This window comes from Nannobrachium achirus, assembly GCF_963921795.1.
Source record: "Nannobrachium achirus genome assembly, chromosome: 23".
NCBI lineage: Eukaryota > Metazoa > Chordata > Actinopteri > Myctophiformes > Myctophidae > Nannobrachium > Nannobrachium achirus.
In genome coordinates this window covers 38,255,685-38,278,184 of record NC_137830.1, presented here as the reverse complement: position 1 = coordinate 38,278,184, position 22,500 = coordinate 38,255,685, and the positions used below count along the sequence as shown (strand labels likewise).

Genomic DNA, 22,500 nt, shown 5'->3' with positions numbered 1-22,500 from the left:
TGTGCATGCCATCCTTTCATCCTGCACACGTGATCCTGTGTATACAGTACGCAGGCATGGTTGTGTGTGTGTGTGTGTGTGTGTGTTTGTGTGTGTGTGCAGTCACGTGAAGAGAGTGGCAGGATCCAAATCAAAGTCTATAATGGCGGTCAGGTCACACAGGACTTTGCCAGGATCTAGCCCATAATGAAAGGGCTTTACATGTGCGTTCAGGTTTGCCCTAGTTCTCATGCCTTAGTTAAAGGTGGGTTTTAAACCACAGGAGGCCAGCTCAGATGGGGCTGAGTAAGAGATTTGCTGACTTGGTCATTAAACTGAGGAATTGTTGCGGTGCTCTTCCCTCGCCTTGTAAGATTCACTTTTAATCTAGGTACTGCGTTGCTCGCCGACATAAAATGCTTGCCCTTAGAGGCGTAAGTTGTGCGTGAAGGATGTCGGCATGCTCTGGCAAATGTTCTTGGCCCCTCTCAAGCGTCATTTGGTTCAATGTTGTTTATAAAACAACAACCTTCATTGCTGTCTGACATTCAATAAACTAAGGCCTTAGCTCACACTAAGCCATCAAATGCTCTAGACATGTTGTGCATCATTAGACAAGCAGTGCAGCACATCCTGAGAAGCAGTGCAGCACATCCTGAGAAGGGAAATATAAGTTGGTCGCAAAAAGCAGAAGTTATTATTATTATCTGGTCAGGTCAGTTTAAGCGCAGTCGTTTTGCAGTTGGTTACAAAAAATATATTTTTTTACTATACTATATCAAGGGTCTTCAACAGGGGGTCCGGGACCCCTAGGGGGTCCTTCAAATCTTTGTGTAATAGAAACCGTTTTTCTCTTAGATCGGCTATTTTCAGCAAAGAGGTTTGGTGTAGGGGGGAAAAAGAGCAGACTAAGTACAGAGTGAAAAGTCAAGTTTATTAAGTATTGACGGCAGTGATGTCATTACGTGCGCATCCCGCATCAAAAACTCATTCAAGTCGCCCAGCGACTCATTCATGTCATGGTCCTGGGGTCCCGGGGATGCGCCTCCATTGGAGTCCATGTTAAAATAATTTACCGGGTCGCGGTAAAAGAAAAACATTTTAAAATTCCACAGACACCACCATTGTTCATGGGTGAAAGCATCATACTTTACCCTACGTTAACACAAATAAAGTCCACGTAGAAAGTCTTAAACAGGCGATAGAAACGTCAATGTTTTGATTCCACCGACGTCCCACGCCATTTTGCGTGCCCGAATTCATTAGGGGCACATGTTTTAGTAGTTTTAGTAGTTCTAAGTTCAAACATTAGCCACATTGTAAAATAAATATAAGAAATAGGCAAACATTTTGAAAATAGCCGATCTACAAGCTCACAGCGCTCGAAAACATTGTATTGAGGACTCATAAAACTTTTCTGGGACCCATTTGAATGACCACCTGTGGGTCCCGGGACCCATTACATTGAAAACCTAGTAACATCACTGATTGACGGTTCAAGTGGTTAAATACCTGAAAACACAAATGTACATGAATCCAAAATACACTGACGATTGTGCTGTCAAACAATGAAACTATAATGGAATCTATGAAAAGGTAGTATTCATCTCTCTCTCTCAACTAAGGGGTCCTTGGCCTGGAAACGTTGAAGACCCCTGCTCTATCTTGTTTTCTTTTTAGAGAGGTGTTGAGGGATCCATAGACACAGTATGGTTTTTGATATTGATGATGCAGGTGCTGGTCTTGGCCACTAGAGTGCTCACACATACACACATGTCGAGGAGACTCTCCTTCCTTGGACATGTGTGCTTGTGGCAGTTGTTGTGGTTTGTGCAAAGCATCTCAGGGTCACAGTTTAAATGACCCGGTGCAGTGTGTGTTGATATTTTGATGTTTCTTTTGAATGTCAGAATATGTGCGGTGTCAGAAGGACATGGTTGTCTACCAGATACCTGGTTAAGCACTGAAGCAGTCAGAGGAATTGCCAGCACTCACGCAAATCCTTCAGGAACTTTTATTTAGTGACATGGACACTGGCGTCCCTACTCTGGGTGGGGTGAATTGCAGATTTACAAGCTTGTGCGTTGAGAAGCGTTGTGAGCTTGTAGGGCGATTTTTGATGAAGAGACTTTGCTGAACTGGCGGCATCCGATGCACACAGAACGACGACATGCGCATTTCAGCACAACGCCTTCGTCAGTGCTATGCACTCACTGTTGGTATAACAGTGGAAAAAACTACCTGAAGGACATTTTCCATGAGTGCTGACAATCACTGACTGTAAAGTGACTGTTCTACATCGTGCACCCAGAAAGAAACTACTAGAATGAAGTCTGAGTACTGCTCGCATCCTCTCGACATTTGAAGCAGAACTTGTTTAATTGTAGATGTGAATCTGTCTGATCACAAGGGAGATGTTTCTAAACCACTGGGCAGTATCTTTAGGGAACCAACGCCTCGCTTCTCGTGTCACTCTAGATTTTAACCACTTTAACCATTATTGTATGCTTTAACTATTAAAAAATGGCAGATATACAAGCTCACAGCGCGGCACCGAGTGCTGCGCTATTTCTGAAAAATCGTGAAAATGTGTGCAAATCTTTGAATGTATATATATTTAAAGCAAACATTTGTAACGCATATCTTTCTTTCCCTTGGTCAACCGGAACAACATATTTCGAGATGAGGGTCGGCGGTCAAATACATATAATTCCAGGGGTTCCTTGACATGTATACATTTTTCAGAAAACCGTTACGAAGACATTTTTAAAGCTATACTGTGTAAGTTGCTCAACTAGTGGTCTGTAGCAGTATAGCAAACCGCGGTCGCGTCTGCTTTTTTCGTCCGTTTTTCGCCGCGGACCGGGCCGTCAGACCACCGCGTCCGCCTCGCCTCGCCTCGCCGAGACGCTTTCAATGAGGTCTCCCGTGTCCCTCTACGAGCAGCGGTTGGGGAGCTACATGCTAGACTTCTAGACCAGCGTAAACAAAGCTGTTGAAGCAAGCTATATCCTGAAAAGACGCAAGATGCACTGTAATTGGCCGGTAGTGTATCATGTGTGTATGATCTGTGATGTGATTGGCCAACGTATACACAACGTATACAGATGATGCAGATTACGTAATTTTGCCGCGTGGGTGTTCTAAAACTTTAGCGATTTAACAGTTAGGACAATTTTTAGATTTGTTTTATAAAAAAAGTTACATGGTATAACTTTAAGTCTTTTTCAGGTATTGGTTTAAGGCCAGTGGCTCAACCCAGATGGGTCTGGGCATCTAGAATGCCAAATGTTCCCTCCTGTGCACCACCTACACACATATCTGCCAGAGGTCGTGGGCTCTGTGACAGGACCAAGCCAGGGGTAGAGAGTGTGTAAATATCGCACGTTTATTCTCCAAAGGCTCCGTGCCCGGTAGCAGCAGGGTGCTGAATAGTTTGGAGCCACGGAGAGAAATGTTGCACGCAGACTGCACTTTTCCATGCCCACTTAATTATGCAACGGTTGCAAAGGCTCGGGGTCCGGTGTGGAGATGGTAGAATTTATGGGGTTCCTTCATTTAGGAGTTGAAAATCAATCAACCAACACATCAAAGAAGCAGGGCATGTTAACCAGCATAGAAGGCAAAGAATAGATTGGTTTGCACTTTGCACACCGCAGGCAATACTCTGTATATGCCACGTTGTGCTGCTGCTTCACCTTGTAATTTGGTGTTTCTTTCCGGCATTGTTATGCTGCTTCTTCACGTTTTTTTGTTTTCACGACAAGGGTTCATATTTTAGATTGTAATTAGAGAAAAGAAAAGATGAGTGTTATGTTTTCATTTACTGCTTTCTATCGTTTTAGCGATTTTAATGATTTTGATTTCAGTGGGTCGGGCATAAACATGTCTTTCTAGACACAATAAGCCCATTCCCAAGATGCACCACAATCTTTCATGGGCAGATGGGACTTATGGGGGCTAGTAGTGTTACTGTAAATAGTAATAAAGAAATCGCCGGCGTATTGTGTCTGAAAAGACATATTTAGCCACTTGTCTTGTAACCATGCCCCCACCCCACTGAAAGAAGTAAATGAAAACATTTTAACACTCATCTTTTCTTTTCTCTAATTACAATCTAAGATATTAACCCTTGCTGTAAAAAAAAACAAAGTTGTACTTTAAGGTCACTCTTTAGTCTTTTGGATGAGAAAAGGCCTGTCATGGGGCCATTTTATATAAGAAAAAAAGAAAAAGGTAATTGGCATCATGGATCATAATGCCTGTCTACCCACCCCTGAGGTCAGCTCGTTCATTCTGACAGTGCAGAAAATCCAGTTAACAGGATTTGTCTTTTTCCCCCACTGTACCAGGGTATCTGGATGTACATCTTCCCACCCCCTCGCTGGTTCTTCAAACTCTTGACTGGAAAAATGAACCCTTTGCCGTAAAGAACTTTTACAGTGTACAAAACATTTGATGTGGAGAAACCAGTGGTGGAAAAAGTACTCAAATGTTTTACTTAAGTAAAAGTATCAATAAGCTACTGCAATATAGAAATACTCTGTCACAAGTAAAACTCCGGATTTCGGGGGAGCCCGCTGGCCTAGTGGTCAAGGCGCATACCATATACTAGGCTATGATGCCTAATGGCGTCGCCGGTTCGATTCCCGATCCGGACGGCCTTTGCCGCGTGCCCCATCTCTCTCCCCATTTCCTATCAAATAAAGGCATAAAAAGCCCAAAAACAAATCTTAAAAAAAAAAGAAAAAAAAAAAAACTCCGGAATTCAAAATGTACTTTAGTAAAAGTATGAATATATTGGTCTCAAAATATGCTTCAAGTAGCAAAAGTAAAAGTACAAACTGTTTGAAATAGCAGATCTATAAGCTCACAGTAGATCGGCTATTTTCAAATAGCCTAGGTATAAAATAGGGCTAGTGGTTAATGTATGTATTATAATAGTATAATTTATATCTGCAAAGTAACTAGTAACTAAAGTTTTCAAATAACTGTAGTGTAGTTAAAGTACAATATTAGCCTCTGATGTAGTGGAGTAGAAGTAAAATTATCAGAAATTGGAAATACTCAAGTAAAGTACAAATACCTCAAAACTTCACTTAAGTACAGTACTTGAGTAAATGCACTTAGTTAATTTCCACCACTGCTCTGTAGTGTCAGTATATACCAACTTTACAGCTGTGGCTTCTGGCTTTTGAAGCTGACACAGGCTCGAGCAAGCCTCTAGTTGCCTCTGTCTGGCAATAACGGCTGTTTCTTTGCTGGTCTGGTTATGGAGACGCGGACCGAGCTCAAAGAGACGGTCTTGTTATCAGTGGTGGAAAAAGTACTCACATATTTTACTTAAGCAAAAGTATCAATTCTGCATTGTAGAACTACTCTGCTACAAGTAAAAGTCCGGAATTCAAAATGTACTTGAGTAAAAGTATGAAAGTATTGGCATCAAAATGTACTTAAAGTAAGTAAAATGACATGCACGTACACGATTACATTACAAGTACACAATGCGATGCGTTGTGAGCTTGTAGATCGTCTATTTTCAAATAGCCAAGGTATAAAATAGAGCTAAAGTGGTTTATGTATGTTTTATAATATTATAATTTATAACTACAAAGTAACTGGCAACTAAAGTTAAATAAATGTAGTGCAGTAAAAGTACAATATTTGGATCTGAGATGTAGTGGAGTAGAAGTAAAAGTAGTGGAAATTGGACATACTTGAGTAAAGTACAAATACCTCAAAATTGTAAATAAAAAAAAGTACATTACTTAAGTAAATATACTTAGTTACACCATGTACTCGTTATCATGTGAAAAGAGGAAGCACAAGCAGGAAGAAAATAGTCACTTGCCAAATGATAATAGTGGCTTTGGGTAAAGAAGACACACCTCCACCACCCGGGTGGCTTACTGGCGAGCCCCGCCCCCTTCTCACTAGCCTGGCTGATGCAAGCCTGTGGTTGCATTGCGCCGCGGGGACTTTAATCACCCGTTGCGCTTCTGAATGGAGATCTTAAGCCCCGCCCCCTCCCCGGCAGTTCCCCAAAGGCCGGGCCAGGGTGTTCGGTTTCACCTGATACCCATGACCCTTCACCTAGTGGGGCTTACACAGGGTGTCTGTGGATCAGCAGCACCCAGCATCTTAGCTGGTGGCCTGCCTGTCTCACTCTTTGTGTATATACTTTCTCTGTCTGTCTGTCTGTCTGTCTGTCTGTCTGTCTGTCTGTCTGTCTGTCTGTCTGTCTGTCCCCCTCTCTCTGTATCTTCCTCATACTTTTAACACCCTCCCTCCTGGTCTCTCTCTCTCTCTCTCTCTCTCTCTCTCTCTCTCTCTCTCTCTCTCTCTCTCTCTCTCTCTCTCTCTCTCTCTCAATCCGTCATTCTCTAACACACTTTTTCTTTGTCTCACTCTCTCTGTATCTCTGTATGATCTGTCACTCTCCCTTGTAGCACCACGTGACACAGTTCATTCAGCCTGTGACCAAGTGTAGGAATTAGCCTTGAGCGGAGGCCGGCTTGCAGACAACTTGCACAATTGTTGCTGGTGATAATGACTGGTTCCCTCGAGAGACAAAGAACGGAGAACCAAAATAACTCAGTGAATCGAGCCACTCAGTGTAGTTGTTTCTCTACTCCTGAATGGGATTCTTGAATGACTAGCGTCGCCGGCTGCGTCGGATGAGTAATTATTTTTTAACTCCTCAGATCTTAACCATCATTAACTCATCATGATATCACTGCTATCCCACCCGGCTGTTACACCCAAGTTTAGTTGTGTCTGAAGACTGGGAATGCATTATTACGCACTATTTTGCTTTAACTATTGAAAAATAGCAGATATACAAGCTCACAGCACGGCACCGAGTGCTGCGCTGCAAGCTTGTAGATCTGCTATTTTTGAATATTTCAAATCCTTCTAAGGCTTTTTGAAAAAAATATGTTTCTATGTCAGTGGTGCTCAAACGTTTCCATGTGAAGGACCCCCTATATGATATGTATTTGGCCACAGACCCTGGGCCCTAGTAACTCAGTCCCACTTCCCCCTCCCCCTTGTGACACCCCTGGAGTCAAGCCGTGGATCATGGCTCATAGCTCTGTATTAGATACGTGTTGCCACAGCTCACTGTTTGTTTCATCATAGCAGTAAAGTAGCAAGTCGTCAATTCTATTTGTTGGATCGGGTTGTCTGACTGCTATCACAGAAAACCTAACGTTGCTAAACTGACTCTCACTTATTCCTACTCTGAATTGCCTAAACAACCAGATGTTTTTTTGATGTGGTCCTATGTGGCGAAACCCACCCAACAAACGCAGATAGACGCAAGGAGCCGATCTACAGGCTCAGACATAAATGGCTGATCTCACAACGCATCATATCGCAATTAACGCACTGAGAGCCTGTAGAACTGCTCATTTTGAAAAGGGCAAGAAATGCCTTCAAATGTTGTTTTGTTGAGTAAAGAACAATGTTTGTTGAAATGTTCAGTAAAACTACAAAGACAGTGTGCAGGACTTCTCTACTCAGCTGCATGTTCTTTCTATTATCTGCTATTTTTTTAATACCTGGAAAAGTTGTGAAAATGTTTGCCTTTAAAGACAGTGGAACGTGGTTACAGTAACACACTCATGTTTCAGCAATATTCCCACTTCAGGGTGTCAAGAGCTTCTACCGTATGCTATTTTGACCTCATGCATATGCCATAGGCTAGCATTTACAGTAGAAACACATGTCTTTCAAAAACCTTAAAAGAATTCTGAAGACATTTTGTCGAATCGGGTCCTCAAGAGTTTTAAATGACAATGTTGTTCTGTGTGCTTCCCCAGATCCGCTCCTCTATCACCACACTGCTGTTCAGCGGCAGGGAGTTCAGCTGGCTGCGCCACCTGCTCATCGCAGCCGCCATCCTGGCCTTCAACAACATGCTGGTCATCTGGGTCCCCACCATCCGAGACATCTTTGGATTCATCGGTAAGTCTCTGTCACCATGGGGGTTTCGGTTTGCGTTCCACTATCCGTTACATCAGTGGTTCTCTACCTTTTCAGGCCGCGACCCCCCAAATAATCACATTATAACTGGGGACCCCCGACAAGCACTAAAAGTTGAGGCATTACATTTTGTATAACACAGTTCTATTGTGAAAATAGCAGATCTACATGCGCCTCGCAATGCGAGGCGTTGTGAGCATGTAGATCTGCTATTTTCACAATTTCTGCCTAATTGAATTCGCCATTTTAGAGCTATTAAAAGTCTTTAAATTGTCACTTTAGAATTGTGCATATACCTTCTATACACTTAAACTTTATGTTGGTTTGTTTACTGTTTAGTGAGGAAAACAATGTTGAACATTAAAGGACAACTTTGGTTTTTTACAAGGTTCATATTTTAGATAGTCATTAGAGAAAAGAAGAGATGTGTGTTAAAATGTTTTCATTTACTTCTTTCTATCATTTTAGTGATTTTAACGATTTTGATTTGCATGCATGCAAGTGGCTAAGTATGTATTTTTAGACACAATAAGCCCATTCCCAAGATGCACCACAATCTTGCATGGGCAGATGTGACTTATGGGTGCTGGTGTAAATAGTAACAAAGAAATTGCCGGCTTATTGTGTCTAAAAAGACATATTTAGCCACTTGTATGCATGCCCCCAACCACTGAAATCAAAACACTAAAATCGCTAAAACAATAGAAAGCAGTGAATGAAAACCAGTACACAGTATCTCTATAGTCATGTGATCAAGATGGATCTGTCCGATATTTCATATTCCATCCTAATTGGCTAACATTTGTTTCCAAAGTTTGCAGGATTGGTCCATTTTGAACAAAATGACTTAAATAATGAACGCAGCTTGTGATTACTGAGAAATTCTGCACGCACATTCCCACTAGGTCAAGAAACAAATGCCACTCTTTTCACATTGGCCTGTTATAGCGCCACCAGCAGGCCGACTTTTGCCAAACAAATTTTTGGAACAAAATGCCTCAAATCATGCATGCAGCATCACATTGCCGTTAAAGGCCAAATAAGACATGGCACCCTTTTCACATTTAGTGCCACCAGTCCAGGACCTACCTGACCTGGTGGAGACCTGTGCTCGGAGGGAAGAGCACTGCTTCTAGTTCATTATGCATCTTTTGTCCATAAAGATGGGAAGGGAAGTAGACAGTGCTGTGGCCCATCTAGGATCTCCTTTTAGTTGACCTTGTACCAGTGATTTATACTGTCATGACACTGTACTTCTTCCTATGCAACCTTCTAATAAACAGTAGCTCAGGAGGGACACTTCCTTACTCGCTACATAATCAAACGTAGCCCGATCAGAGCGGAAATACATGGCCTAATCCAAATATTATCACTGAATCATTACTGAGGTGTTGAACAAAATATTGACTTACTGACAGCCACAACAAAAGAAACATTTCCGTGCCAGTATATACTGTACTTTGCAAAGGAAACAGATAATACAGTGCCTCTCCACCGTCAACATCTTCACCCCTATTCCACAGCCACGATCCATTTGTTTTACAGTTTAATGCCCTGGTATCTGGGGGTCAGTCCCTGGCCACCACCAGTTATTAAGAAACCCTGTGGTAGTATTGCAGCTTAAGGCAGAGCGGGGTTTGTGAGTCGTGTAAGTCGCGTGAGCCGTTCCTGATCACTGGTGTTCTCGGTACCACCCCTAACAAATCCATTTAACTCTCTGGCGCTTGTAGATTGGCTATTTTCCGCAAAGAGGTTTGGTGTAGAGGGGAAAAGAGCAGACTAAGTGCAGAGTGAAAGGTCAAGTTTATTCATTATTGACCGTACAAGTGGTTCGATATTTGAAAACACACATTAACATGAATCCAAAATACACTGATGATCGTGCTGTCAAACAATGAAACTATATATATTGTTTTGGTGGTCTGATGCTCCAAAATAGAGCGGTGCTGTGAAAGACACGTCAGTGGGCTTTGACGAGTCCACTTGACTCTTCCAGCCGTTGCAAACGATGCTTGATGTCGCGAGCGTCTTGACACTTTCAGCATGTCAGGGCCTGAACTGTAATACTACTTGAAAGCCATGAATCAAAGAGTGGATTTGGTCAATTCTGTTATCATTATTCTAATAATTGCATTAAAGTTATACTATGTAACTTTTTCAATTAAACAAATATTCAATTTGATCTAACTATTAAATCACTAAAGTTTTAGAAGACCCGCTCCGTGAATTTCAGCCCCTAAAGCCTTCTGTAAATATGTTTTCTATGATCCTGGCTGGGGTTTCGGATTTCGCGGCAAAATTACGTCATCTGCATCCTTCCGTATACGTTATCTCCCGGATCATACACTACCGGCCAATCACAGCGCGGATCATACACTACAATACAAAAGGTGTGTAACACTGTTGCCGTTCCTTGTCTTTCCCAGGTGCCTCTGCGGCCACTATGCTCATCTTCATCCTGCCTGCTGCTTTTTATATAAAGCTGGTGAAGTCTGTTCCTCTTCGCTCCCCGCAGAAGATTGGTGTAAGTATGCAGGGAAATGCTTGCACGGAGAGTAGACATACTGTATATGCATACACACTGCACACACGCACACGCACTCTAGGGCATTCACGAATAGTGATTTTTAGTATTCGAATTATTCTACCTCAAAGTATTCGAATAGTCGAATATTCATCAGGACTGGCCAAACTGCCAAAAGCCGATCTAGCCGATCTACATGCTCACAACGCCTCGCAACGCGAGGCGTTGTGAGCATGTAGATCTGCTATTTTCACAATATTTATCTGCAGAACAGAGTCATATTAAATGTAATACCTACAATTCCAAGTGCTTGTCAGGGTGGGGGTCCCCAGTTAAAATATGTTTATTTTGGGGGTCACGGCCTAAAAAGGTTTGAGAACCATTGACAACTCATTCTTATGACTTCCTATCTAGGCAAGCTTTATACATTTTTTTTAAAGAGAATAAAAAAAAACGAATATTTGACTTCGGTGAACAACGTCGAAAATATTCGAATATTTGGGGAATGCCCTAACGCACACACACACACGCACACACACACTGCAGTCTACATACTGCAGTCTTTTGTGTTACTGCCAGGGATTGCCAGCGTAGCAATTTTGGGGTTCCAGAAGAGTAGCATGTGGTTCTGCTGTGTCAGCCGTTCTTCAGAATTATTCTGATAATTGCAACATGAGCACAGCACCAACGGGCTTGGTCCCCAGGGACAGATTTGAGCACTGGGCCAAAAAAACAAACAAAGAACCGTTGCGTTCAAACCTTGGGAGTTAATTTAATCCCGGATCCTTTCTTTTCTCTCCCCAAATTCTTCTTTTCAGGCACTCGTCTTCCTGATAGTGGGCATCTTCTTTATGATCACCAGTTTGACGCTCATCGTACTCGATTGGATCCATAACCCCCCCGGCTCCGGGGGCCATTAAGTTGTGCGACCATCCCAGCTACCTATCCCGAATCCACACCAAGAGTACCGCGCCCTCCTTCTGGAATCACACAAAGAACCTGGGACACATAACTTATCAACATTACATACAGTATGTGCTGCTTTGGAGGGTACACGACCCCAAATAGATCTCTGCTGTGGCGGGTAGAAGACCCCAACAGATCTCGCTCAGTTCGTCCCATAAAGTATTACTGGAGGGAACTCTTTTTAGTGGTTGTAATTTTGATGTTTTCTTTTCTTTCTTTTTCTTTTTCTTTTATTTTTGCTGCTGTGAAAGATTACGGCAGGCTGCATAGCATCGGACTTGCCAGGACACAAACAGAGTTTGCAGACATTCGAGAAGATCGCAGGTCCAACAGGGGCCGTGAAGACAACCTGCCCTCGTCATCTTTCGTCGTCAATCGCGCCGACAGGCGTTTCGCAGCGCTCACACCGTAAGCCAGCCTGTGAGCGCTGCGCGTGGGAGACAATGCCCGTGCAAGGCGGCGTCCCTTTTTAGGTCCTCCATGTACTTGAAGTAGACATGGGCAAGTGGAGTGAAAATGATCTCCACAAAAAAACGCAGAGCACTTCTAGCGTAATGGTCCACCTTGTGTGGTGTCCTCAACACATACAAGCATGGATAAATGCACACATATACACGCACATACAGTACACTTCAAGAACATCTACAGTGCCCCCACACCCTTTTTTTTTATAAGTAATGCAACTTTCCTACGTTGCCATATTTTAATCGGTTAGTTGAGAAATTGGCGAACATTATTCAGCCATAAGGGTGTATTTCATTTTCAGCTCAGGAGATTGATCATGTACAAGTATGAGTTTGTTGAGTTTCTACACATGTTACAGTGAGAAACTACATTTTAGAACAAGGGTCACGCGGAGGTGAAGAGGTTATGCGTGGTGACCATTTTGTCGTGGTCCATAAAAGCAGCGTCTGGCCCTCGCCTCTGTTTGGATAGTGGCTCAGTCAGGACATCATGCAGGTTCAGTGTTGCTGAGAACTTTGAATGTACATAAGGTTTGAATGTACATAAGTAATTGTATCTACTGAAAGAGTGAGTGTTGTACATATTGTCTTACTTCGCTTTCTCATACTGTTTAATTCATGCCATATCAAGTCGCTTCCTGGGAGTAACATTCAAAGAGGCTTTGTAAGCCTTTGTCAGGAATTACTTACACTTGTAACTAGGGATGGGACGATAAGCGATGTTATCGTTTATCGCGATAAAAAACACTCACGATAATCGTATTGTGGAGATTTAATATATCGTGATATCGTCCTCTGTCATGCACTGGGATCAATTCACCTTTTACTTGCCGAGATGCATATCCGGTACCATTTAAACCTCTATAATTGGTAAAAGGTACTTATAATATACGTACTTGATACATACGTACTTGATACAGTCTTTTTTTCACTCTCTATCAAATGTCTTTGCCAAAAAATAGCCGATCTACAAGCTCACAACGCGTCACATTTTTTTGCAAATGTTCCGCCCCAGGATAATGGGTCGCGATAATATCGTAAATCGCGATTTCTTTTGTCACAATAATCGTGATATGAAATGTTTATATCGTCCCATCCCTACTTGTAACTCAGCAAGTTGAGGTTGTAATTTGAAACCAGCTATTTATTACCTTCATTCACTTGTGACTCTTCAAACCATGTGTTGTGGAAATGTGCACCAAACATGCATAGATGGTTCTTACACAGCAATTTTGTACTCACCGGCAAACCCAAAAGCCCAAATCACGACTTTTGAAAAATATCATCCACATCAGTGGCTCGTTTACTATTGAATTTTTACTCTTACTTTCAAATCAAAAGTATCTCTATGGAAATCTATATATCGTCACTGTCGGGCAGAAACCTTGTATCTCCAAGTTTCAAATTTGTAAATTTTTTTCGCAAAGCAAAGCAAAGCCCTGAAGGCCGCCGCATAAAAGTAGCGAAAACAGCAGATCTACAAGCACACAACGCCTCGCGGGTCGCACCCGCGAGGCGTTGCGTGCTTGTAGATCGGCTGTTTTCACTAGTTTAAATCATTTTAAAATGATAAATACAAAACAAACGGTTTTGGACATACAAGGTTTCCACCCGACAACGACTATATATATAAAAAAAAGGCAAGATCATTATCAATTTTTTCAAAACATGTTTTCACAGCAAAAAAAAAGACAAACATGTTGATTACAACATGTTGATGAAACTGATTCGATAAGACATCTTCTACATGTTTGTTCAGGAAACACTGAGATAAGAGGGGTTATACGGGTATCTGCTTTTTGTTAATGAATAGAGCAAAATGTCCCTGTATTCCAGCTGTTGCCAACAAGGTTAGGTCATCAAAGTCTGCGTAGTTGCTACCATCACACAGCAAAATCCAGAGGTACTTGCAGTATCTATCAGTTTTTTTACTTGACTTCTTGACTGCCTTGCTTGTGCGCTCTTATGTCTTTGACGTTCTTTGAGGTTATCAGACACTTCCCAATGCCTTTAAAAAAAAGATTTTGCCATTGTTGCCCATTTGGATTTTCTTTTTCAAAGCGTGCCCTTTGGAATATGTCTCTTGAATACTGATACTGCCTCGGTAATCAATCAATGACAGCACCAGTAGATTGAATCCAACACATACTGTAATAGTCCATCTGTCTGTTAGATCATTATTATACGGTGCTCCTACACCATTGTGTGTCATGAATACATCCAGCCAAAGTGGAAGATATTATACAGAATCAGATCCTTTGCGGATCTAAATATTATGTGAGAAAAAAAGAAAAAAAAATGTTATTTCAAATGAAATAGTGTATTACGTGCATGTTATGGATTACAAACGGTCTTTTTTGACAAGTGTATATGCTTTGTAAATAATCGTATTATTATGGTACACTGACACTCATTGTCTCTGAGAATGGGCTGTGGGGGATTCTGCCTTGAAATCTTCTGCAATTCAGTGGTTGTTTTAGTATATATATGTTGAAGTCGATCAGTCGGTCGGTTCTCTAGTTATGCAGGGGACATTTCATGCATTTATAGATAGATATATATATCATGTTTTAGGTTTTTGTTTTTTTCTTTTCAGTATGACACCAGCTATTTTCTTTGTTGAAACTTGTATATTTGTAGAAAATTGGTCTCTATTCATCTATCGGTCTATGCCTTTTAATCATTTCTTTCCGGATATTGGGAATTAAATTAGACATTTTCAGCAGCCTGCATCGGCACATGGTAGTCATATACACTTAGCGCTGACTAGGAGCACTTAAGACAGGTAGTAGTTGAGTTTTTTTGAGCTTTTTTCCTGCCCTATGCTGATGCCCTGTATATAGGTTCACAGTGGGGCAAAATCAAACCCACAAATAAGACAGTATTGAGATGGAATCCGCTTTATAAAGCCTTTTTGGTAACACTTAATACTTCAAATCTTTCAAATCAGTAAGCAGATTAAATCACAGCCATAAACGTGGTCATCTGTAACTTTCTCTACACAGTCAAATAACATGGGTGGGGTTGTAGCCATATAAGAGCTTTCAAGGGCTAATTTTCTACTTATGTTCTACGAAAGACTCATTTTGAGCGGTTAACGTTTTACTTGTGACTATGAAAAGGTCCCATGGGATACCCATGGGAATAATCACCTTTTCAATCAGTACCTCATTTTGTGGTCATTTTCCCTGACGGGAAGTAAACATCATTAATCTCCACACCATTTGTATTACCCTCCACACCATGGCGGTTCTCTCTAGTGTCTCTCAGTTACCATTAACCAGAAAGCATTTTATTCTGAACTTAAACTGTCTTCACCCAGCCTCTCTGTCACACAGTTGAGCTGAATTGCCAAACAAGTGATCCTTTTCTGGAAGTGCTTCCAGCCAAGCAGTACAGCTCAGCTCAGGTTCATGATGTGTAACGCAGTGTTTCTTAAACTTTCAAATTTCAAGGTCTCCCCTTAACTCTGACAGTGTACAAATGGAACGGGTTCATTTGGTTCCATTTGTACACTGTCAGAGTTACAGACTTGTATGGGTCAATTTAGACCCCCCCTAAAGGAACCCACAGAGTCCCTGGAATCCACTTTGAGAACCACTGGTGTAACGGGTTAAATATGACTGTTAAATGTCGTTAAAAAAGAAAGAGAGATGTAAAGTACAATCCCTGAAACCCTCTGCCTTATTTTTCTATCGAACCTCAAGCCTTTCAGAGGTACTGACTCGGTGTCAGTGCCCCTGTTGTTCTTTATATGCCGGCTTCCTGTGGATCAAACTAACATTTAGATTTGTATATTTGCCTGAACAAGGAGGTTTTTTGTATCAGTGAAACTGTCAATATTATGAACAATAAAAATGTGAAATGAAAGCTATATGTGTTGTTTTCTTGCGTTTTACTTTGAGATGTTTTGGAGTTTTTGAGACATTTAACTTTTAAAACTTAAATCTGAAAACTTTGGCACCTCGCTGTTCCTACATACTCTAGCAACTTGATTAACAATTCAAAAATTCCATGCCTGCTTGAGATTTTTACTTTGAAACACTTGGTAGTTTTAACTTTAAGCGCCCAATGCATTGTCAGTGAATATGGACATTTAAAGGAGAGAAAAGTCAAACCATCAGTGTCAATTGCTCAGATGCAGTGGTGCCAGTGTTGGGATTTGATCCCATGAGTCAAAAGCTTTCCCAACTAAGCCACTGTAGTACCAGCGTAATAAGCCTGACAACGCCACCTCCCGTAAATAGAGGGGACAGGAGGAACCCCTTAAAGTTTAGACCTTTATACAACACTGTGTAGTGTTGTATAAAGGTCTTGTTTAAGGGAAGTTTCCCTTAAACAAGAACAATTGAACAGAGGCACTTTGTTATGAAAAATAGTACAAATCTTTATTACAAAGTAGCTACCAAATACATTAACGTAACTTTAATAAAAGTATGAGGGCAAACAGGTAAGTAAGGCAAGACTTAATTAATAAAGTGAGAAGTTGGCAAAAAAACTCTCCTATAAGGAAGGGCGGGTCAACCCGTGCACACTATGCTATAAACACAATGCTAGGGAAATAATAGGGGACAGGCCTGGCACCAATATAACTCATGCAATAATAAAAAGATTCAATACAAAACCATGCAGTGCCAGGGATTAAACGTACACACCAATAAAACCTAAAGGTCCCACAGTGCAGTCCCAGGAGAAAGGAGGACGAGCTATGTGCAACAGGGCAGACCCGGCCTTGAACAAGGTTACACTGTAACAGAAGGAGGAGAGAAAACCAGTTAAAACTCTTCACTGTAAATACAACCTAAAATCATGCCAAACTATATACCTCAAATAAACAATAAACCAAACAAATCAAAATGGTAAAATAACAGTGGGGAAAACAGAGGCTGGACTGGTCCCTATAAGGAAACAGAAAATACATTAGTTGCCAGCCCTAGTATCAATAGCATGCAAACACTGTTCAAATAATAAAAATATATCAGTTGCCAGCCCTAGTATCTAAATCGAATGCAAACACTGTTCAAATCATAAAAAGACAAAACAGCTTAAAAACCTACTTTGTGTTGCAGGTAATGCATACACAATGCAAGGGCAAAGGCAGGGGACCATCAGCACCAACAGCTAGGCCTAGACTTTTTTATAATCGGATGAATCTAGGGTTGCAATACCTCCCATAGACAGCCAATGCATCAAAACAGTTTTTTGCTATCTGATTGTATTAAACAACGTCAAACTCACCAATATTGCGGCTCTATGGAAAGCTTGCATAATCCTCTTTCTATCTGCAAAGTGTTTGTTTCAGAAAAATCCACTGTAAACATGTTATGATTTATTTTCTGTCAAGAAATCCAAGCAGACATGGTTTATTTTCTAAGTGTTCAACTTCGGAAGCGTTCGTCTTCTATAACGCAACGTCCCGCTGCCTCCTGCATTATGTGACATTTAGAGCCAGGTGGTCACAGGACCGTTGAGCGATTTTCCACAAGCGCTTCCAAACTCCAGGACTTATAATAATCACCTGAACCAAATTTCTTGATAGAAACTGGCTCATATCTTACCGACAGTGGTGGATTTTTCTGAAACAAACACTTTGCAGATAGAAAGAGTAAATTCCAAGCTTTCCATAGAGCCGCAGTATTGGTGAGTTCGTTTAATACAATCAGATAGCAAAAAAAACGTTTTGATGCATTGGCTGCCTATGGGAGGTATTGCAACCCTAGATTCATCCAATAGTGTTGCAATTTGCGGCTAAGCTAGGCCTATCTGACATCATTTTGTAGGCAGAGGAGAACTCTTGGGGCCTTTTGGCCCCAGCGCCCATGAATCTTTTTACTATTTATTACTAATTTGTCTTCTCTTTCTTGTTGACAGGAAAGTGGTAGAATTATACTTTAGTCGTTATTTTTGTCCCAGATCTGTTGAAATAGCGAGGGACACATATTGACAATAAATCTGCTTGGAGGTCTGACTACAAAATGATGTCACGGCTTAAAAGCCCCATATCCAGGGTCTCACAGGACACCGGTCAATTCAGCACAGCACTGGAGGTTGCTTCATTTGTAAACTGAAATAATAAATACAATTAAAATAGGATAAAACAGTGCATCCATGTGCTCAACAAACAAAAGGCTAGCAGTAGCAGTAGCCTACCATGTGTTCTCAATCTCCTTCACCCTATGAGAGGGAATGCCATTCTCTGCACCAGAGTCAAAAGGCTTTCTGATGTGAGGAACCAGGCTTTTATACTTCCTGGTTCCTATCATGTGACTAGGTCAGGTGCAGCATTCACCTAGTCAGGGTCAGGGATCACTACACTTTTCGGGCTTGTAACCAGTCTGGAGCGGAAACCACAACACGTCATGTTGTAGTACTCAAATGACTACAATTTGCCGGAAAGATCAAACCGGATTCAGTTTTAACCCAAAATATTCCCCTGCGCTCAAGGACATACTTTTAGGGCCTATCTAATAAACTCCTTGATGCGGAGTAGTTTTGCTTTTGAAAAAATCGTTTGTTATTATGCATCTTTTAGTCCAACTGTTAGCGACTGGCAAGACTACACTAGACTACTCGAGCATTTTAATAGGGATTGGGGAAACAAACGGGGGGGAACCAAATCAAAGGGACGCCGCTTCTTCTAGTAGTGGTTTCCGCTCTTTAGGCGGAAACCAAACGGCCTGTTGTGAACGAACACCAGGCTTTCCCCCAGAAAGCCTGGTAGGCGAGGTTAGCATTCACCTGAATTCCCACACCACCCAAACACATGCTTTTGGTGCCCAGTGTAATTTCCAAGACATTTTGAGTTACTCATGCATAGCCTATCTTTACAAAGAACATTCCAAAGTACTCCATCATAAAACTACAGGTAGACTGGGGTTTGAATATGGAACCTCTCTGCAGTGCTGAAATGCAGTCTGATCATTAGACCACTCAGGGACAGCGAGGGCCCCTGGTCGATAATTAAAATTTTTAGGGCCCCCCTAAAAAACTAAATCTGTAGGAGTAATATGAAAAAATGAGTTTTAATATTAGCCCCCTGGTGGCGCTATAACAGGACGATGGGGGGAAAAAACATTGGGGGGAGAGGTTCTGTACGTTCTGTGTGTCCGCAGTTTCATGCTAATCGGTCCAACAGCTGCTCACAGACGGATGGACGGAACAATTGTCACATACATGAACACATTTATTTATTTGTCTATTTCTGCGCATCTTTATTTATTTTCAAATCAACCTGCACTTTAATTTCTACATTTGTTTCTTATATATATATTTTTTTGTAATATGGAAGCTCTGGCCATCCATACCAGGCCTTGCATAAGATATCGATGTCCGAGTTGGAGGCTAAAAGGAGGACAGAAACTCTCTCCTCCTGGCATAACAAACAAGTGATGTTAGATAATATAGCTGTCCCTGTCCTGTCTAGCTAGCATCCACTGCTGACATGTAACACCTGCTTGTAATGTTCTCCACCGGTCAGGTAACAGACGGGAAAAGCTCTTAGGTAACCTCCTCAGCCACTTTCCAAACACAACATTGCTCAACGATCAACCTTGGAATGACCTCAAAGGAGCTGTGTCCTATGTGTGTAATGTGTATGGGTAGTGCATATAGGTTCAGTGTGCACACGCTCTTGTGTGCACGTCTGTTTTACTCTGAGAAATGAATGACTGCACAGCTCTGTAGCATGCATGGTCAACTGGCGGCCCGGGGGCCACATGCGGATGATGCGGCCCCCACCATTCACTTAATGCGGCCTGCAGGGTAATAAGGGTAATAATAATAATAATAATTGTATTGATTTCAGCTGTTACAATTCCAAACACGCTTTAATTACTTCTGCCTATATTGGTAGCTAATAATGACTAGTATTACAAATGTATGTATTGTAATGTAATATTTAAAGTTTTTTATGTACAGTTATTTGTATTTAACTTCATAAAGTAAAATGCATTTGAAATTAAATAAAAGTGTTACTTTTCAGGATTCCAATTAAAAAATAGCAGATTGTAGATCGTCTGGTTTTGCTACTTTTGTGTGACATAGAATGACGAAGTATAAGGGTATTTAATTTACGAAGTTTCTGCTCGATCTGTAGATGCAATCTGGCCCTCTGGAGTGAGTGTGGAAATATTATTATTACATTACATTATTATGTAGTGTGAGTGTGGGGGGGCCGAAGGGGAGCTGCAGAGAGTGAGAGAGAGTCAGGGAAAGTCTATACCCGGCATACTGATGCCGAATGCAGACGTCACATATTCCAACGCGTAGCACCAACACACGGTGTGCTGCTGTGAATTCAGTTACATAACACTGGTGAGCCATAACCTCTGGATGATAGGCTATCCTATAACCGCCCTCTCTCTCTCTCTTTCACTCACTCTTTCTCTTTGTCTCTCGCTCTCTCTCCATCCTTCCCGCTGTCTCTGTCCTTTTTCTGTTGCCCTCCATCCTGAGCACAGGCTCACATTTCCCTTCAGTTTTAATGGGAACGCATTATTACGCATTATTTTGTGCTTTAACTATTGAAAAATAGCAGATAATTATACAAGCTCACGCGCTGCGAGCTTGTAGATTTTTGAAAGATCGTGAACATTAGTGCAAGTCTTTGCATATTTCAAATCCTTCTAAGGTTTTTTGAAAAAACTATGTTTCTATGTCAGTGGTGCTCAAACCTTTTCATGTGAAGGACCCCCAAAATGATATGTATTTGGCCACAGACCCCCGTCTCAAAATATTTCGTTCCAGGAACCCCCCAGTTACAAATTAATGTTCGCTTAAAAAATACATACATATATATTCGAAGATTTGCACACATTTTCACAACTTTTCAGAAATAGCAGATCTACAGGATCTGCATCCTCCCAGCCTCCAGGCGGTCCACCCAATGTCACCTGCTCTGCATCTGCCTGACGTCACATGCATGCTCTGCCTCTGTCCATCCTGGCCGTCCACCTGAAGTCACCTGTTCCTCCCCGGTCCAGCATGCAGCCTCCAGTCCATGTCCCCCCGCCCGGACCCCTTTTTCTCGTGTCCCTTGACACAGTCGGGTGTTTCTTGGCTTTGACCATCTGCTTGTTTTGGGACTTTGATATTCTGGCCTGCCCCTTTGGATGTGTTTGCCTGTATTGGACTGCTTTTATGGTTGTGAGGCTGGCTACCTCTGCCAGCCTCATGTGGGTGTATTAAGCCTTCTCTCTTTGGTTTGGTTTGGTCGCTATAAAACTCTTGAAACATATGGACTATGCCTTCCGATGTTACACTATGTCGTTGTATTTCATATTTTAACAAAAGATAGTTCTTCCAAATATTTGTAATCCTTAACAAGACATAATGGTAAGACATCTGTTTCACTGTTTATGACCTAGTACTGCAGATCGGATCTATACTCAGTTTGCCAGCGGAGTAAAACCAACTACCCAACTAAACCACGCTTACTGATTTGAAAACCAATCCTGACACCGTCATAATATTAAGGAGGACCACCCCAAAGTCTGTTATGGGAAAAACATATATACGTCCAGTCAGGGGACCATGAAACTGATAAGAAATATGTGTATTTGTGGATTCCAACAGAATCCAAAACAAGCATGTTTCTCCTGAATGTCCTGTCACCGTGGTGACACCAAGCTCTCCAAAAATAAATCCTTCTCATATCTTCTCTCGGTGTCTTTATACCTCTCTCTCTCTCTCTCTCTCTCTCTCTCTCTCTCTCTCTCTCCCAAGCCAGGCCCAGGGGTCCAATGGCAAAGAGACACTTGGTGTGACATGACCTTTCACATACAGCTTGATCAAAGGCAAGCCTTCAGGGCAAGGTGTTTATGATCCCTTTAGCAAAAGGAGCTAACACCTTCTAGATGATTACGGATGGAATGGGATTAAATGAAATAATTGCACCCATACAATCATAAATGGTAAATCAATGTTTGACGGTCCGATAGAGGGTATGAGCGTGTGCACCTGAACAGTTCACTGGACAGTTCACTGGACTTTGCGAGCGCGCGTGCACGCTCGCAAAAAAAGTCCCTCACACGTAAATCGCTCAGAATGGGCACAGTTTCAGACTACTGCGTGAGCTGAGTCTGAGATCAGGCTACTCCTGAACTTGAATGCAGCATCTTATGTTGAGAGAATTGCCCTCTCTGTGTAGAAATCCAAGCCCTTACGCCACACCTCCAGTATTGACTTGCTTATGCTTAGTATCAAGCACCAAAAATAGCCGACCTCCAAGTCTGTTGGAGGTCTGCTATGTTCGATATTTTCCCTTTTACAAATGTCATACATATTTAATCATACAGCCATCTTTGCATGCATGTATTATGGTTGACAGATAATCATCAAAACCTTCACATGACAACGCCCTATGCATGCTGTATACACACACTCAACTCATACCATTCACGTTGAGTTGTGCGTTGTGTTACGTTGTGTGGCAGAGACAGTGTTACTGCCGTGAGGTTGTGTAAATAAAGGGATGGACGGGAGTGTTTAAATACAGCCGCATTCCTCTCGCTCCTTCTTTGCGTTTCCCTTCTCTTCCCTTTTTAACATTCCTCATTTAACCAGCTGTCAGCCCTCACCCCT

At 41.8% G+C, this 22,500-nt stretch overlaps 1 protein-coding gene across 3 annotated transcripts in view; it reads left to right on the top strand.

Annotated features, from left to right (window-relative positions):
* slc38a4 (solute carrier family 38 member 4) overlaps positions 1–15,793 on the top strand; it is a 46,066-nt gene extending 30,273 nt beyond the window's left edge. For all 3 annotated transcript variants that reach the window (XM_080754827.1, XM_080754825.1, XM_080754826.1), the window contains exons 14-16: positions 7,803–7,947; positions 10,392–10,489; positions 11,308–15,793. In XM_080754827.1, the coding sequence (XP_080610953.1) occupies positions 7,803–7,947; positions 10,392–10,489; positions 11,308–11,409 (345 nt within the window). In that variant the 3' untranslated portion in view covers positions 11,410–15,793. The remainder of the gene's footprint in view (positions 1–7,802; positions 7,948–10,391; positions 10,490–11,307) is intronic.
* The last annotated feature ends 6,707 nt before the right edge of the window (positions 15,794–22,500 follow it).